The sequence below is a fragment of the Apis laboriosa genome, unplaced genomic scaffold, assembly GCF_014066325.1.
Source record: "Apis laboriosa isolate Shangri-la unplaced genomic scaffold, ASM1406632v1 scaffold167_cov148, whole genome shotgun sequence".
Classification (NCBI taxonomy): domain Eukaryota; kingdom Metazoa; phylum Arthropoda; class Insecta; order Hymenoptera; family Apidae; genus Apis; species Apis laboriosa.
The window spans coordinates 681,771-699,518 of NW_025222122.1; the positions used below are offsets into that span (position 1 = coordinate 681,771).

At 23.8% G+C, this 17,748-nt stretch overlaps 8 protein-coding genes across 9 annotated transcripts; 3 read left to right on the plus strand and 5 right to left on the minus strand.

Moving 5' to 3' along the window:
• The first annotated feature begins 226 nt into the window (after positions 1-226).
• On the plus strand, positions 227-6,018 carry LOC122710945 (C-1-tetrahydrofolate synthase, cytoplasmic). Its single transcript, XM_043929214.1, has 12 exons — positions 227-410; positions 1,228-1,563; positions 2,102-2,194; positions 2,425-2,566; positions 2,666-2,777; positions 3,235-3,800; positions 4,014-4,317; positions 4,390-4,607; positions 4,680-5,143; positions 5,236-5,488; positions 5,573-5,758; positions 5,839-6,018. Exons 1-12 carry the CDS (start codon positions 361-363, stop codon positions 5,926-5,928), a joined length of 2,814 nt encoding a protein of 937 aa, XP_043785149.1. The 5' UTR covers positions 227-360; the 3' UTR covers positions 5,929-6,018.
• A 108-nt stretch (positions 6,019-6,126) lies between these two features.
• Positions 6,127-7,354, minus strand: LOC122710932 (probable methyltransferase-like protein 15 homolog). Its single transcript, XM_043929196.1, has one exon. It carries the CDS (start codon positions 7,352-7,354, stop codon positions 6,191-6,193), a length of 1,164 nt encoding a protein of 387 aa, XP_043785131.1. The 3' UTR covers positions 6,127-6,190.
• On the minus strand, positions 7,332-8,070 carry LOC122710933 (ubiquinol-cytochrome-c reductase complex assembly factor 2). The gene is made up of 2 exons (XM_043929197.1): positions 7,906-8,070; positions 7,332-7,629 (listed from the first exon to the last, which is right to left on the minus strand). The coding sequence occupies exons 1-2, from the start codon at positions 7,971-7,973 to the stop codon at positions 7,332-7,334; spliced, it is 366 nt and encodes a 121-aa protein (XP_043785132.1). The 5' UTR covers positions 7,974-8,070.
• A 226-nt stretch (positions 8,071-8,296) lies between these two features.
• LOC122710948 lies at positions 8,297-9,116 on the minus strand. Of its 2 annotated transcripts, none has more exons than XM_043929217.1 (3): positions 9,027-9,116; positions 8,581-8,916; positions 8,297-8,491 (listed from the first exon to the last, which is right to left on the minus strand). In XM_043929217.1, the coding sequence occupies exons 1-3, from the start codon at positions 9,042-9,044 to the stop codon at positions 8,453-8,455; spliced, it is 393 nt and encodes a 130-aa protein (XP_043785152.1). In that variant the 5' UTR covers positions 9,045-9,116; the 3' UTR covers positions 8,297-8,452. The 2 variants fall into 2 exon arrangements, with proteins under 2 accessions (XP_043785152.1, XP_043785151.1); XM_043929216.1 differs by having other exon boundaries at positions 8,581-8,919; positions 9,027-9,102.
• A 182-nt stretch (positions 9,117-9,298) lies between these two features.
• On the minus strand, positions 9,299-10,307 carry LOC122710942 (26S proteasome non-ATPase regulatory subunit 9). The gene is made up of 4 exons (XM_043929210.1): positions 10,176-10,307; positions 9,948-10,047; positions 9,686-9,870; positions 9,299-9,599 (listed from the first exon to the last, which is right to left on the minus strand). Exons 1-4 carry the CDS (start codon positions 10,305-10,307, stop codon positions 9,372-9,374), a joined length of 645 nt encoding a protein of 214 aa, XP_043785145.1. The 3' UTR covers positions 9,299-9,371.
• A 172-nt stretch (positions 10,308-10,479) lies between these two features.
• LOC122710929 (tetratricopeptide repeat protein 30A) lies at positions 10,480-15,435 on the minus strand. Its single transcript, XM_043929190.1, is given in 12 exon segments — positions 10,480-10,700; positions 10,778-11,162; positions 11,252-11,659; positions 12,967-13,235; positions 13,309-13,473; positions 13,547-13,682; positions 13,746-14,084; positions 14,162-14,227; positions 14,442-14,540; positions 14,610-14,625; positions 15,196-15,324; positions 15,326-15,435. Coding segments are annotated over 12 exon segments (2,265 nt in total). The 3' UTR covers positions 10,480-10,557.
• On the plus strand, positions 11,857-12,908 carry LOC122710926 (nucleolar protein of 40 kDa-like). Its single transcript, XM_043929182.1, has 2 exons — positions 11,857-12,060; positions 12,151-12,908. The coding sequence occupies exons 1-2, from the start codon at positions 11,944-11,946 to the stop codon at positions 12,826-12,828; spliced, it is 795 nt and encodes a 264-aa protein (XP_043785117.1). The 5' UTR covers positions 11,857-11,943; the 3' UTR covers positions 12,829-12,908.
• Positions 15,434-17,702, plus strand: LOC122710949 (rho GTPase-activating protein gacZ-like). Its single transcript, XM_043929218.1, has 3 exons — positions 15,434-15,830; positions 16,067-16,767; positions 17,688-17,702. The coding sequence occupies exons 1-3, from the start codon at positions 15,434-15,436 to the stop codon at positions 17,700-17,702; spliced, it is 1,113 nt and encodes a 370-aa protein (XP_043785153.1).
• The last annotated feature ends 46 nt before the right edge of the window (positions 17,703-17,748 follow it).

Sequence of the window (17,748 nt, forward strand, 5' to 3'; positions counted from 1 at the left end):
TAAATAAGTTAGAAATATATATTTATTTGTTAATATTCATTGTTTATTAATATTTTGTATAAATTTCAGAAGAAGCGTAAGCTATATAAGCGTGTTTAAATGATGGAATATTATTCTCCATAATAACAGTTCACATAATTCTATCTCAATAAATACACACATATACATACATACATACATATTACAAGTGACTCGCTTGAAAACCGGATGCTTCACTTAAGACTGTTCATTCATATTGATCGTATCGATTTATACGTTGTAATTTACATTCTTCGAAACTGATTGTCTTAAAAAATTTAATAAAAATAGTAAAAACACATCATTTATTTTTCTTGTGTTTGTAGATTTTTTTATAGAATTATGTCAACAGATGTACGAGGAATTATATTATCCGGCACTGAATTAGCGAAGTAAGTTATATTTTTTTTAAAATACAAAAGAAACAAATTTAATATATATATATATATATATATTAAACTATTTCAATTAATTTCAAATGTATTAGATTTTTTAAAACGAATCTTTAAAATAAATTATTGATTTTTGATCAATATCTATTTCATGAAGTAAATTTTAAAATTTTAAAACTTTTCAAATATCAATTACAATTCAATTTTTTGATTAAAAATTATATAGAGGTCGATAGTATCTATTACAACTAAACTTAATTTTTAAAATTTCATTTTTTCATAAATTCTTATAAATCATCATAAAAATATATTTTTTTTTGAGTGAGGTTATGTATACTTTTTAAAATTACATTATATGATCATGAACACTTGTTAATATATAAATATATCTTAAAAATAAAATTTTTGATTACTAAAAATATTAAATATATGTATTTACTTACTGATGTACTTACTTTTTAGAAAACATATGACGTATTCGTTACAATGCGCCAATTTCAAATTTCGAAAGATATGATATCAGAAATATATATATATTGACATAAATATTTATGTAAAATATTTAAAAAAAATATTAAAATAAATAAACAATTTTTTAAAATATGGAAATAAATATATTATGTAATTAATTAATGTAATTAATATAATGTAATGTAATTAACAATTTAATAAATTCAATAAATTTAATACTTATTTTTTTTAAAGTAAATAATTTTATATATATTAATAAAAATATTTTAAATTTACAAAATATTTTTGAAAAAAAAGCGATATAATGAAATTATTATTATTTTCTTTATATATTTATTTTCCTTAGGGAAATTCGTGAAAACATAACAAAAGATGTGAAGGCATTGAAAGAAAAAATATCAAACTTTGTACCTAATTTAGCGATCGTTCAAGTAGGCGGTCGAGAAGATTCAAATGTTTATATAAGAATGAAAATAAAAGCAGCAAATGATATTGGAATTGTTGTAGATCATGTAAAATTACCAAACACTATCACAGAAATAGAATTAATAAACAAAGTGAATAAATTAAATCAAGATCCAAATATACATGGTATTATTGTACAAATGCCACTTGATTCTATCAATAAAATTAATTCAAATATGATTACTGATTTAGTATTACCCGAAAAAGATGTAGATGGGTAAGTTTTGTGAAATTTGTTATTATATATATTTTATAAATATAATATATATAATATACATATATTATTTCTCTATATTATTATATATATATATATCTTCTTAAATATAAAATAAATAAAAATATACAAGTAATAAAAATATATTTAATTGAATTGTTTTATAAAAATTAATTAGGAAATAATGTAACTCTAAAAATTTTATTTAAATTAATATAATGTAAAAATATATTAACATATAGAATTGACCTTTAACGTAAAATGTCTCAAATTAACTGATAAGAACGTAATCAAACATTTTTCGATTAATAGTTGCAAAGTTGATGATAATCATTTTTTATTTATTTTTTTATTGAAATATCTTGATATTTTTATTAAATTAAAATGACGCCTCTATTATTAGCATTATAGATTTAAAAGAATTTAAAAGATTTTAAAACATTAATTTTTATTTTATTAATTATTTTTAAAATAAATAATTAAGAATAAATTAAAGCATTTATAATCAAAATATTAAAATAAAATTCTATTATATTTCTAGATTGAATACAATCAATGAAGGAAGAGTAGCTATTGGTGATATGTCGGGATTTTTACCATGCACACCAAATGGATGTATTGAATTAATCAAAAAGTAATTGAAAATATTTTTACATTTTTCAGATAATAATATAATTTATTATTCTTAGAAAATTAATATGCAAAATAGGATATGCTAAAAAAGAAATAATTTTTAAAATGAATTAATTCTTAATTGAATATTTCGAATAATGAATAATTTGTATTTATATAAAATATATAACAAAATATATAATATATATATAATAATAATTAATATATAATAATTAAAATCATATTTTCCAGGAGCGGAGTACCAATTGCAGGAGCTCAAGCTGTAGTTTTAGGTAGAAGTAAAATCGTTGGTACACCTATATCTGAACTTTTGAAATGGCATAACGCAACTGTAACAGTGTGTCATTCAAAAACAAAAAATCTTCCACAAATTGTGAGTATAGTATTATTAAAACTATGACTGAAATATTATGAAATTACGTATAAAATATAAAATATCATAAAATAAATGTAATTATATTTATAATTAAAGGTCTCACAAGCTGATATCTTAGTGGTTGGTATAGGGCAACCTCAGATGGTTAAAGGAAATTGGATTAAACCGGGCGCAGTAGTAATTGATTGTGGAATCAATTCTATTCCAGGTAATCCTTTTATGTATTGTGTTTATCAATTTTTTGTTTTTAGTTCTTAAATTGCGCATTATCAATTTAACAATTAAAATAATTATTAAACTTAATGTTATGATTCTTCAACTGGAAAAACTGAAAAATATTAGTTTCATATCATTCGTTATCAGTATTTATGTTTATATACTCTTTCTTTCATTACATAAAACTAAAGTTTCGAAATAGTAAATATAATAAGACAAATAACAAACAAAAGATAAATGATCTATTAAATATTTTCAACTTGTTTAGCAAAATTTTACTTTTATCTTCTAATTTCAAGCTTACAAATTTTATTTTTAATTTTTTTTAATTTTCAATAGAATTCTAAAAAATATTTAGTGTAAAAAATAAAAAATTCATTATAAAAAAACATAATAAATTTATATAATAATAATCAATAATAGTATTATAATCTAAAGGATTTTTTTAGATTCTACAAAGAATAGTGGACAACGTTTAGTGGGCGATGTTGATTACGAAGAAGCTGTGAAAATAGCTTCATATATTACGCCTGTACCTGGAGGCGTTGGTCCAATGACTGTAGCTATGTTGATGAAAAATACAGTAATATCTGCACAAAGAGCAGCTGAAAAAATATTAAACAAAAAATGGAAACTGAGAATTTTAAAAATCAATCCTCAAAAACCGGTACCTAGCGACATAACAATTTCAAGAAATCAAGAACCTAAACCAATCACGACTTTAGCTGAAGAAATTGGTTTGCTCCCTAATGAAATTAGTCCTTATGGAAGTAAAAAAGCAAAGATTAGCTTGAATGTTTTAAAACGATTGAAACATCAACCAAATGGAAAACTCGTAGTAGTTGCTGGTATCACACCAACACCTTTCGGTGAAGGTAAAAGTACGACATCAGTAGGGTTAGTGCAAGCATTAACTGCACACAGAGGTAAAAATTCATTTGTAACTTTACGGCAACCTAGTCAAGGACCTACGTTTGGAGTGAAAGGTGGAGCTGCAGGTGGAGGATACTCGCAGGTATCATGTATTGAAATTATTATAAAAAATATTTCAAAGATATACAAGCTTAATATCAAAGATATACAATCATAATATCATTTACATAAATTATTAGAATATAAAAATTTAAAACTAAATTATGACATATTATACGAAACATTTCCTTGATTATATAAGTTTTTTATTATATTAAAATATGTTATTAAATGTAAAAAAAACATATATATTTAGGTCATTCCCATGGAAGAATTTAATTTACATTTAACTGGTGATATTCATGCTGTGACTGCAGCCAATAATTTATTAGCAGCACAAATTGATGCTCGATATTTTCATGAGTGTACTCAAACCGATGAGGCTCTTTATAATCGTCTTGTACCAACAATTAAAAATGAAAGAAAATTTTCAAAAATACAATTGAAACGTTTAAAAAAATTAGGTATTACAAAAACTGATCCAAATAGTTTAACTGAAGAAGAAAAAAGAAAATTTGCAAGATTAGATATCGATCCAGAAAATATCACTTGGACTCGAGGTAATATAAAAATTATCATGTCTAAAATTTATAAAAGAAATTTTCTTTATTAATAAAATATATTTATTTTAGTGGTTGATATAAATGATCGATTTTTACGCAAAATTACAATCGGTGAAAATCCAACTGAGAAAGGTAAAACACGACAAACATCATTTTGCATTTCTGTTGGTTCAGAAATAATGGCAATACTTGCATTATCAACTAGTGTTGATGATATGAAACAGAGACTTGGTAATATAGTAGTTGCTTTCAACAAAAATGGAGAACCCTTAACCGCCGAAGATTTTGTTAGTATATTAAATTATGAAATCGCAAATATTTTATTTTATTGCTTAGTAATATATTAAATATATATTTAGGGTATGACTGGAGCAATGGCAATTCTACTAAAAGATGCCATTGAACCGACACTTATGCAAACTTTAGAAGGAACACCAGTAATGGTTCATGCTGGACCATTTGCAAATATCGCACACGGTTGTAGTTCTATCATTGCGGATGCTATTGCATTAAAATTAGTTGGTCCCGAAGGTATCGTAGTAACCGAAGCTGGATTCGGTTCTGATATCGGAATGGAAAAATTCTTTAATATTAAATGTCGGGCATCTAAACATGTACCAAATGCTATTGTGCTCGTTGCAACTGTTAGAGCATTAAAAATGCATGGTGGTGGGCCTCCAGTAACAACTGGTGCTCCATTAAAAAAAGAATATCTCGAAGAAAATCTTGATTTAATTAAAAAAGGTCTTCCAAATCTTCAGAAGCACATTAGTAATGGAATTAAATTTGGCATTCCAGTAATTGTTGCCATTAACGTTCATGCGTAAGTTTTATAAAAAATATAACTCATAATTGAAGTAAACTATAACTTTTTAAACTACTATATAGAAGAAAATAAATTTAAAATTATTTTAGTACTGATACCCAATCTGAATTAGAATTAATAAAAAAAGCTGCAATAGAAAGTGGTGCAATTGATGCAATTATATGTAATCATTGGACAGAAGGTGGTGCAGGTGCTACAGCACTTGCAGATGCAGTTATAGCTGCCACAAATAAACATTATAATTTTAAAGTATTATATGACCTTAATATTAATATTGAAGAAAAAATAAATATCATTGCTAAAGAAATATATGGAGCTGGACAAGTTATTCTTGCAGACAAGGTAAACTTTCAATAAGTTTATAATATATATATATAATTTGCATAATTATGTATAAAATTAACAATTTTAACAAAATTAATGCAGGTTCAGAAAAAAATCGAAAAATATAATAAATTAGGTTATGATACATTACCTCTTTGCATGGCAAAAACATCAAACTCTTTAACTGGTGATCCATCCATTAAAGGTGCACCTATTGATTTCACACTTAATATTACTGATATATTTGTATCTGTAGGAGCAGGTTTTATAGTACCTATGGTAGGAGAGGTAAGTATTTTAAATTATAGAATTTTATATAATTTTATATAATTTATATATAATTTGTAATTATAATATTATTTTTCTAGATAATGATGATGCCAGGTCTATCTACAAGGCCAAGCATTTATGATATGGATTGGAATAATGAAACAAATGAAATAGAAGGCTTATTTTGAATATATTAAACATCAAATATTATAAATATTCTTATGATTTATAATACTATGTTATATATATTTAAATTACATAGTATTAATCATTACAATAATTTTAATTTCCTTCTACATGTGATAAATGTACATATATATATGAAACGCATACCTTCAGATACAATAAATATTGTTTTATATTAAAATTAAAATTAAAAAAATATATTTGAGATGAAAAATGTTTTATATTTATAAACTTTGATAATTTGATTAATAATTTGATTAATAATTAAATCACTTTAGCAAGTGCTCGTAATTTTGCAGAACGTGATCTTGGATTTTTATTTATTTCCTCTTGTGTAGGTGTTATTACATGTTTATGTAACATTTTCCATGGAATTCGATTGAAAGCTTTCATTTCAGTTAGAGTATAATATTTGCCATAGTCTGAAAATTTTAATGGTATTTTATTAGCTACAGTTTCTGTTATATTTGCAGACATATGTCTTTTAACAATAGTATCTTCCAAAGAATGAAAAGATATTGTTATTAAACGACCATTGGTTTTTAAATAAAATCCAGCAATAACAATACCATAATTAATCTCATTTAATTCATTATTTACAAAAATTCTTAATGCTTGAAATGTTTTTGTTGCACAATGAGTATATCTACCAAGTTGATCAAATCTTTTTTCTGAAATCACAGATTCAATGAGCTGAGCTAATTCTTGTGTAGTTTTTAAATTTCTAAAAGTATATCGAGTTTCTATAATGGCACGTGCAATTTTTTTAGCATATTTTTCATTACCATAAATCTTTAAAATAAAAGCTAAATCTTCTTCTGTTATTTCTTTTAAAACTTCAGCAGCTGTAGGTTCTTGTGGATATCTAAATCCATCCATTCTCATATCCAAAGGCCCACTTTTTGATAAAGAAAATCCTCTTTCACCAACATCAAGTTGCATAGATGAACAACCAAAATCAAATAAAAAACCATCTATGCTATTTACATTTACCTTATATTTACAAAGCAATTGTGGTAATTCAGAAAATCTTCCTAATAATGGTATTATTTGTTCAGGATATTTTTCTGATAATTTTAATGCATATTGATGTGCAATAGGATCTCTATCCAATGCAAATATTTTTATATTAGGAGAGGATTCCAGAATTTTCATAGAATGTCCACCAGCACCAAATGTCATATCCACAAAAATTTTTCCTGGTGATGGTTCTAAATAATGTAATACTTCATTAACCATTACTGGTATGTGAGATGTATTTTCAATATTATTATCATTTTCATTTACTATTTTACTATATTTTCTATTATTTTTTAAGTATATTATATCATTTTGTTTCCGAAATAAATAATATATATTTCTACTTAAATATTTCATGCCATAATATCTACGTATATGAATCATATCATTCATTTTTTTTAATAACATTCTTGAATAATCTTGAAAATGTACGTGAAAAGATTCCTTCTTGTTTTTCTTCAAAATATTGTAATGCTTCCGGTGTAAGAATTAAATTGCACTGTTCTTTTGTTAATCCACTAGCTGTACTTGGAAATTTTCGAATATAAATTTGTCCATAATGATTAGAACAAATTCTCTTTAAACTCGTATAATAACGATCACATTGTTCACGATTTATTTCACTAGCTTCACCCTTTGCAAATGCAAGTTTTATTTGGTCACGAATATGTTGAGCCAAATCTCTGAAATACATAAATTATTTTATAAATTATATTTCATATTAATTAATAATAATTATTATTAAACATAAAATTATTATTAAATTGATATAATAATGATATAATAATAATAAAATATATAATTAATTTCATACAATATAAAAACATTTAAAACGTTAAATTTAACCTCAATATTGATTATAAGCAAAATTAAAAAATATTAGCATAAATATGATTATATTTATAATAAAAATATTAAGATATAAAAAAATTTTAATTTGATTTATTTAATAAAATTACCTGCCAGGTTTTGTATTATCTAATGGCCAAGATTCCAATAATTTCATATAGTTTTTATATGTACCCATGATAATAGTATGTAAAAATACCAATTTACAAAACTTTAGTCACTAAGTCATTATTATTATTTCATAAGTCATTACAGTTACTATTTAATTTATTGTAATTTCTTTACACAGAATTTATTTATATATTAAAATAATATAATAGAAGTTAATATAATAGAAGTAATATTTAGCATAAAATTTCGTAAATAATATATTATTTAATCTTTTATAGGTTAAATAAGATATTTAAAAAAATATAAATTTCAAAAATCGAATAAGTTATTCTTTAAAAGAATTAAATTATTGTTTAAAAAAGGGTAGAAATAAAAATATTCAAATTCTGCATATAAATTATTTTAATACAATTTTCTACAAGCACATGTTTCACAATGTAATGCAAGATATAGCAATACTAATATCTAAAATTATACTTTTATGAATAAATATATGAATCCTTTAAATCATAAAATCCAGTTGAAATCCAAATACTTTGAAGATTTTTACTCATTTTGAAGATTTGTATCTTTATGTCTGTTTCTCTATATATTAAAATAAATATTATTAATATTAACAATAATATAAGCATACATTTATTGTAATAAAATTTAAAAGCTGATTTAATACTTACATAATTGGAAAGTCTGTTTTTTGATAATTGCTCATTATTTATATTTTTGGTTTCGCTTAAAAAATAAGATAAATTGTTTTGTGATTTTAAATTTGTACCATTATGTTGAATATCATCAGAAAATAAAACTGTTTGTTCTTGTTCATGTGGAGCTAAAGTTACTACATTGGTTGAAATATCAACAGTTTTATCTCCCTTCCACACTTCCAGTAATGTTTCAGAATTATAAAATGGATATAAGGTATAGACAAGTGACCATGGATGTTGATCAGAATATTCATAAGTATTAGTTTGACTTAGTACTTGACATCCACAAATAATTAAGCTGAATACTATCTGCTTAAAAAATATTTTTACTAACAAATAAATAAATAAATATATATATATATATATTTATGTATAATATATACAAAATATATAAAATATAAATATAAATTATAACTTACAATCAATGGGAAATGCATCTTGTTACTGTTTTCCAGTACTAACTCCTGCTTCTTAGAATGTGCTTGAATTTATAACAACTCTACCACTTTAAATACTCAATCAAATGAGAATTTACATTGAAAGATTATATGTATTGAATTTCAAAATCTAAGAGTCTTAGGATTATATTTTAATATTTATTTAAAACCAATTTCAAGGTTATTATATAAAAATATGTATATTACATAAAAAATATACATATATTATAAATACAATAATTATAAACACAATATTTTTATAAATATTCCTTTATTGATAGTATACACACAAAATCAACATATAAATAAAAATTTATTTCAAAAACTTTATCTTTCAACTGTCTCTATAGGTATTACATTGCAACCCAGAAGACCATTACCAATCCAAGGACGTGGAATTAAAGTCAAAGCAATGATATTAGATCCACGTTTAATTTTTATATTTATTGTCTTATATCTACTATTTTGTACCAGAGTTCCAATATCTTTTAATGATTTAAAATTCCGACAATCAATAGACCCAAATTCTAAGATAAGATCATCAACTTGGATTCCCTATACAATTTAACATTCAAAATAAATTATAAATAAATTATATTGTGAGTTTATAATCATTTATGGAAATTCAAAAAAATTCTTACTGCTATTTCTGCTGGAGAACCTGGAGATACTAAATTCACCTTTAAGAAAGGATCTAATTGTGCATTGTCTTGAATAATAGTTGCAGTTGTATTAGAACATTCTGCTTGATTTCCTGCTAAGGCATGCACTCTGTGCAAACCTTCTTCTATTTTATTCATCAATGCTTTATGATCATTTCTAAGACCTAATCACTTAATAATTTACTAATAAGTTAAAGTTAATAAAATTACATAGAGAAAATTGCATAGTAATTAAACGCACATATTATTTTATGTCTCACATGTCTCACTTGATAAACATCAATATCACTTCGTGGATACCCTTCACAGTCCACCAGCGGATCATCCATGCCGACATGATTCTACAATTTATATATGTAAATATTCAATAATTTTTTCGAAAATTTGACAGCTCATTCTATATATATTTATTCTGGATGATATAATTAAATAGACTTTTTGTGCAAGTCTAAAATATTAACATACATACAATATCTAAGATTTCTTTTAAAGCTTTCAAATCTGATTCAATTTTATCTTTATCTTTCATAAGTTGAAGAACATAATCTTTAGCTTCCTGTAACTCCATGTCGACCACCATTTTCACTACAGTGACGTACATAGTAAATCGTAAAACATGTACTACATATTAAATCATAATTAAAGAAATTATTTTTAAATTTCCAATGTATTTTAAAAATGTTGTGAAATTACATGCTTATACATATAAAAAATATATTTAATTGCTTAAAAATAATGTTATACATTAAAATTTTTTTAATTAATATTCATAAATATTTTTTATGTTTTATATACAATATTTATATATAAATATATGTAAGATAAAAGAGATATACATATGTTAATAGATATTAAGACATTTGCAATTTCAAAAACAAAGCTTTTAAATATCGCGCTTCATAAACAACTGTTTGCTTGCCTTGTGGAGTAATAGCAAGCATATCCTGCATATCAAAAGATTGTTCTACTATTGTTATTACATCTCTTCCATAAACTAATAAAATAAAAAATAATATAAATATTTTAACAATTGTGTACAAATATTATTGTTTATAAAAATAAAATATATACCTTCACAATGTTCTAAAAATTGTATACATTCCTGAAGAGTAGTATCTTTTAAAACTACTAATTGTTTAGCCAATTGTTCTAAAAGAGAAAGAAAACATCTTTTCGCATAAAACCAAGTATCTGTTCCCAATTTTTTATTGTAAGGTTCCAAACTTTTCATGACTCTAGATATACCAAACTCGTAATTTCCCTTAGAACAATATAATGTTCCAATTACTAAGTTTACTATGCATAAATGAAATAATTTTTTATCTTGATCTTCGCGTGAAACTATTTGCTCTTCTTTTTCTATTTTTTTCATTAATCCTTCAGCTTCCGCATTTTGCGATGTCATGATATAACTTACACATAAATTAGCGAGTACTATAGCGCTTACGTCTAGAATCTGAAATTTTTAATATTTAATAATTGAAATAACATATATATTCAGATCAAAATAAATTGAAGATGCAAATTAAAGATGAAACAACTAACATTATCATATTTTTTTCTAACAATTGGTTCATAAAATCCTGTTGCTTCTTTGAATTTATTTTCTTGCATAAAAAGAGTATGAGCTACATTTAATTTCCATATATCATGTTCATTGCAAAATTCTACGCTTTTTCTAAAAATTTTCTCAACTTGTATATAATTTCCAAGTTCCCAATAAATTTTAGCTTGTGCCATTAAAACCGGTACATATCTTTCTAAAGCTTCTTCATAATCATTTACAGCCTTTTTAACAGCACCGTCATCATGATTTAATCGTGCTTCCTGAACTCGTTTTGTTGCTTTTCGTAATATTTCCATGTGTTTATTACCAAGATCATCAAATTTGCGATATGCTTCTTCCGGTGAAGTTTGTTGTGTGATTAATGCATCCAAAAAGTCATATAAATACTGAGAAATAAATATTATTATAATTACAATAAAATTCTTTATATTTTATTTTTTTTAATTTTAATAAATTAAAATTTTTATTGAATAAAATATAAATTTATAAATGTATAAATTTCCATTTTTCACTATTTGCACCCTCAAATTAATTTGCTTACTACAGTCCTATATTTAATATCGTGAATAAACCTAACCTTCATATGAAATTTGATTGACGTTTGTTTATTTTCTGCTTACATATGTTAATCATATAATTTATAATAAAATAATCTTGTTAAGTTTTAAAAATGACTAATTGTGAATTAAATCAAATATTTCTTGGAGAAATTGCATCTGTACAAAATTATGGTGCTTTTATCAGAATCCCAGGTTGTTCTGTACAAGGATTAATACATAGATCACAAGTATTAAGAAAATATGTCCATAACAAATTATTTATATTTTATAATATTTATATTTTATGATGCAATTAATTTTAATTTTTATAATTCTAGATTAGTTGTGTTCATGTTGATAATGTTACAGAAGTTTTACAAAAAGGGGAACGTGTTTGGTGTAAAGTTATTTCTATTGGAGATGATAGAAAAATAGGATTATCTATGAAATATGTAAATCAGGGAAATGGTACAGATTTAGATCCAAATGGAGTACAATTACAAAGAGATATACAAAAGAAAAAGATTATTGAAAAGCATGAACGCAAAACTATACATTTAGAAGCAGTTCTTAATACTACATGTAAAAAGTGTGGAACTGCTGGTCATTTATCTAATGATTGTTTTATGAGTCCTGATGGAAAAAAGTATGAACTAATTCCAGAAATAGAAGAACAGAAAAAAGAAGAACAAAAAGATGTTCAAACAGAAACTAATATAAGTAAGAAAGAAAAAAAACATAAACAAAAGAAATTAAAAAAGAAAAAAAAATCTAAAAGAATCAGACAAGATATTCTTGATAGTGATTCTGATGAAAGTATAATTAAAAAAAAAAAGAAAAAATATTCTAAAGATCAGAAAAGAAAGAAAAAATATGACAGTTCTTCTAGTGATGAAAGTTCTAGTGATAGTGTTTCTAGTCATGATATGAAAGCTCATAAACGAAAGCATTCAGAAAATTTAGAAAAACATACTAAGAAATGTAAACATTCAAAAACTAAATATACTGATAAGTGAAAATATAAAATATAAAAGCTTTAAAATTCAAAATTATTTTTTGTGTTAATTTTATATTTTTTTAAATAATTAAAATATTTTTAATGCACAATTTGCAAAAGATATATATAACAATGTAATAATAAAAATCATACTTACTGGTGTTAAATATTTATAAGTCAAATGTACATTTTCAGCAAGAACATCAGCAGCTAAATCATAATATTGGTATTTACAATATAGTAACAATAAATTTGCAAAAGTTTCAGGTGGAAATGGATTTTGTTGTAATAAAAATTGAAGTTTCTCAAATCCCTCACTTGGCTTTGTATCCATATTTATTAAAGCTTGATTATGTAAAGTAACAGCATCAAGTTCTTCCTCAGATCTAGGAGGCATATCTGTTAATGCTTCTTTTGCTGATTCATCTGAATAAATAAAAAATATAAAATATATTAGATAAATTATGAGAAACTAAATTTACAATGTATAAATAATTACAATTTTGTAATTGATATTCTATAGCTGCTTTCAAGTTAAATGCTTCTGTTAAAGCAGTTTCATGAAGTGTTAATGTATTTCCAACACTGCGTACTTCTATACCTTCTGTTGTCATACCCACTCCTAATTCTGGATGTTCTCTTATTCCTTGCTCAATAATATCAGCTAAAATAATAAACTATTAAAATGTTATATATAAAATAAATATTATAAAGATTAATATAAATATTATCTTTACCAATATGTTTTAATGATGCAGCATATTCTTTTAATTTAAAGTAACAAAGTGCTACATTATATGATAAATGAGGCTTAAAACCTATAATTTGTAATGCATTTGCAAACTTTTTTAAAGCTTGTTCATATTGTTCTTCCTAAAAAGAAAAACAGATAAATATATACTTCATATATATACATTTCTTTAATATTTTCCATACCTTATATAAAAGACATCCTAAATTAATCTCTGTATCAATATCATCTATTGAACATTGATCAATTAAATTTTTTGCAGCAACAATATCTTCTTGTCCATATTTTATGGCTGCCTGTAGTTTCTTTACTTTATATTCTAAATTGCTTTGACTAATAATATTTGAACATATTGTCCAAGCTTCTTGATACATACATGCTTGATGCAAAGATTGAGCATGATATAATTTATATATACTTTCATTAGGACATAATTGAATTAATTTTTCATAGCAATGTGCAGAAGCTATAAAATCTTGTGTATAAAAATAACAATGAGCAAGAAGAGACAAACAGGGTCTGGACTGTAAAATAATTTATTATCATAAAATTATTTATTGATAAAAAAAATTTATATTTTATGTCATATAATCATACGTACAATGGGATAAAAGTCTAAAAGTGTAAGTAATATTTTTATTGTTTCTGTATATCGTTGTTCTTTAATCTGAAAAATCGATTTTTACATTAAAATATAATTTTTACATATATTTTTAAAATTAAGAAAAGATTTTTATATATATATATATACTATGTAAATATTAATATTTAATAATAATATTAATATAATTTAAAAAATTCTTTATAATAATTATAAATTAATTATATTTAAACATTAATTGATAAAATACTATAATTTGTAATATATAAATATATTCTACCATTAAATAAATAGTCTTTGTATATTCTCCATCTTTAATGTGCACATTTGGTATAAAAGTAGTCATTTTTTTAGAATAAGTTTCTTTCTGTTCATAAAATATAAAATATTTTGTTGAAATTTGAATTACTTAACTATACAATACATACAGTATGTAATGTTATGATACAAGAGGAATATCGTAACTATGGAAACATTGCTTTTTTATGAAGAGAAACAAAATTTCATATGTTTGATATGACAAAAATCTAACATTATTTATAACACGTTTTTTCTTAATAAATAAAATTTTAGAAATATTTGTTTTGAAGACACTTTATTACATTTTACATATACATTGAATTTATATTATATTACAATATCACATTATATAATCGCATTATATTTATTTGTCAAAATAATCTACCAAATTATCGTATAATTATTTCTATGCAATCTTACTTAGCATAAAATTATATTAATAATTTTTCATTTATATTGAATTTACTTCTTGTACAAATAATTGTTATTGAATAATATAATAAAAGAATATTTAAAACATAAATATACAATTAAAAAGTATTTTCTTGAATTACAAAATATAATGAATTATTTTTATGATTGCAAAAATATGATTATAAAGTGGCGCTCTCTTAAGGGTGATGAACAATCAAGATAGTAATTGTATACCTTACTTTTAAATGAATTTTCAAAGAAAGAACTCGATGCAGTGCGATTTGATATATCGATGCATAAGTGTACGTATGCGCAATTACATATATGTATAGTAAGAACTAATGGACATTAAGCATCGGTGTTTTGATCGTCGTTTCACCAATAGGTGTTTTGCAGATTCGATAACATATATGTAGTATGTAATCTAAAGACGAACGTACGTATAAGCACTGCAGTCTCAATAGCACGCTAGTACCATACGCAGATTGAGTGCGTGTGTGACTTCCCTCATTGGAGAAATGTCGTCGGCACTCGTGGCTGCTAAATAAACGACGAAACATGTCCGGACCGATAGTCAGTCGTGCGCAGACACCCGGCGGTGATGTTCAAATAGGTATAACGGTGGGTTGTGTTGTCTGTAATAGGACTGACAAGTTGTTAAGATGTTCACGGTGCAAGGCCGTCTTTTATTGTACTAAAGAACACCAGAAACGGGACTGGAAACGTCATAAAGAATTTTGTGCGATTCATTCTATGGAATCGATCGTATCAGATACAGTTTCGGCTACTAGTCAAAATTCCATTCTAAAATCTAATAAGAAGGAATCATGTTTAAAGAACTGCCAGATTTCAACTGCACCAGTGGTTTCTAACCTAAGCGAGAAATCAGTGTTAGGAAGAACGCGAGAATCAAACACTGTTCCAGATGTACATAATAACGTGAAACATCTTGAAGGTACATCAAACTAAATCTTGTTTTCGTCAGATTTTTTTTACAAAGCTTTTTAATATTAGAATATTCCTGTAAACATTTAATAATATATGTTTTATTCTACAAAAAATGGAATGATATTTTATCATTGTTATTTTTAATAATGAATAATTCATTATATACTGTAAATAGCATAAAATAAATATAACTTTCATTTTATCATAATTAAAGATTATATTATATGATTCTACTGTTTACAGGAATCAACAAACAGACAGAAAAAATAAAAGGACAATTAGATCATAAGGAAAGCCAAAATTCCAAAAGAAAATCTAATAACATTAAAACAAAAGGTACTCGTACTAACAGAGTAGATGGATGGACTTCTCCAATAACATATGAAGGAAGTTCTGAAGATACAATCTTAGGTGCCAGAACAGAATCATTGAATCCTGCTTTACAAGATTCAAGAATTCTTGATAATTTACAAGACAATGAATTAGATATGCCTACTCAACATCATAACGGTATGAAGAACTTTCCAGAGGTTCATTTAACTCGTGAAGAAGAACTTCTACCACCTTTTCTCCATAAAAATAAAAATAATCTTGAAAAATTAATAGACGATATAAGCAGAAATGTGATTAGAGACATGGATGAATATGGTATGTGTGTGGTAGATAATTTTCTAGGAACGGAAAAAGGTGGTGCAGTGTTAAAAGAAGTTTTAAATATGTACAGTGCTGGGTTATTTAAGGATGGACAATTGGTTTCTAATAAAGCAGGTGCAAATGACTTAAAGACAATTCGTGGTGATCAAATAACGTGGCTTGATGGTAAAGAAAAACAATGTCAAAATATTGGGATGCTTATATCTCAAGTTGATGCAGTCATTATGAGGGCAAATAAAATGTGTAATAATGGAAAAATGGGAAAGTACACAATCAATGGAAGGACAAAGGTAAGCATATATATTTTTGTTATTTGAAGTATATTTACATATTTTATATAATTGTTTATTTATTATTAATTATTACATATAAAGACATATTATATTTATTTAGTTTAATTTATTCTTTATATTTAATTTAATTTTATCAAGTTTATGTTTATTTCATTTGATTATATAATATAAATATATGATAAAGATTTATAAATTATAATTATAAATAATATAATTATATTTATAAATTAATAAGATTTATATTAACATCTCATTATTTAATATATTAAATTCTATTAATATATTATAATAATAAGGGAATTGGACTTAACAAAATTATATACATATATATATCTTTTTAATATATAATATATATATATATATATATATACACTAAAGATTGTATTAATTTTGTATGTTCTTTTTTATATTTTATTTTTATGCATGAAATAAGATATTAATTAATCTCAGAATATTTTTTGAATAAAAGTTTTTTTTTATTTATTTAATTTGATAAATTTATTTAATATTTGACAATTATGCGTAAAATACTAAATCGTCGAACGCATAATTGAATATTTATTAATTTGGAATAAACTCTAGTAATAGAATTGTTTTATGTTGAATATAATTAATAAAATATTTATTAGAATTAAATCATTTTCAATTGCAATAGTATGTAAATACGTACCTCTATATATTAATGGAATATTTCAGTAATTTAAAATATTTAAATAAATTCTAATAATCTATATATGAAAAATGAATTATTATTATAATAAAATTAGCCAATTATTCTTGAATATCGCTAAAAAATATGTATATATGTAAATATCGATAATATTGAAAAATCGATTTTTCGCGTAATATTTATAATCGAGTTATAATCGAGTTATAATCGAATGTTTATAATCAAATATTTATAATCGAATTTATAGTTGCAAATATGTTAGCTTTTTTGACTTGTTATAAAACTTCAAATGTATAAATAATTATAAA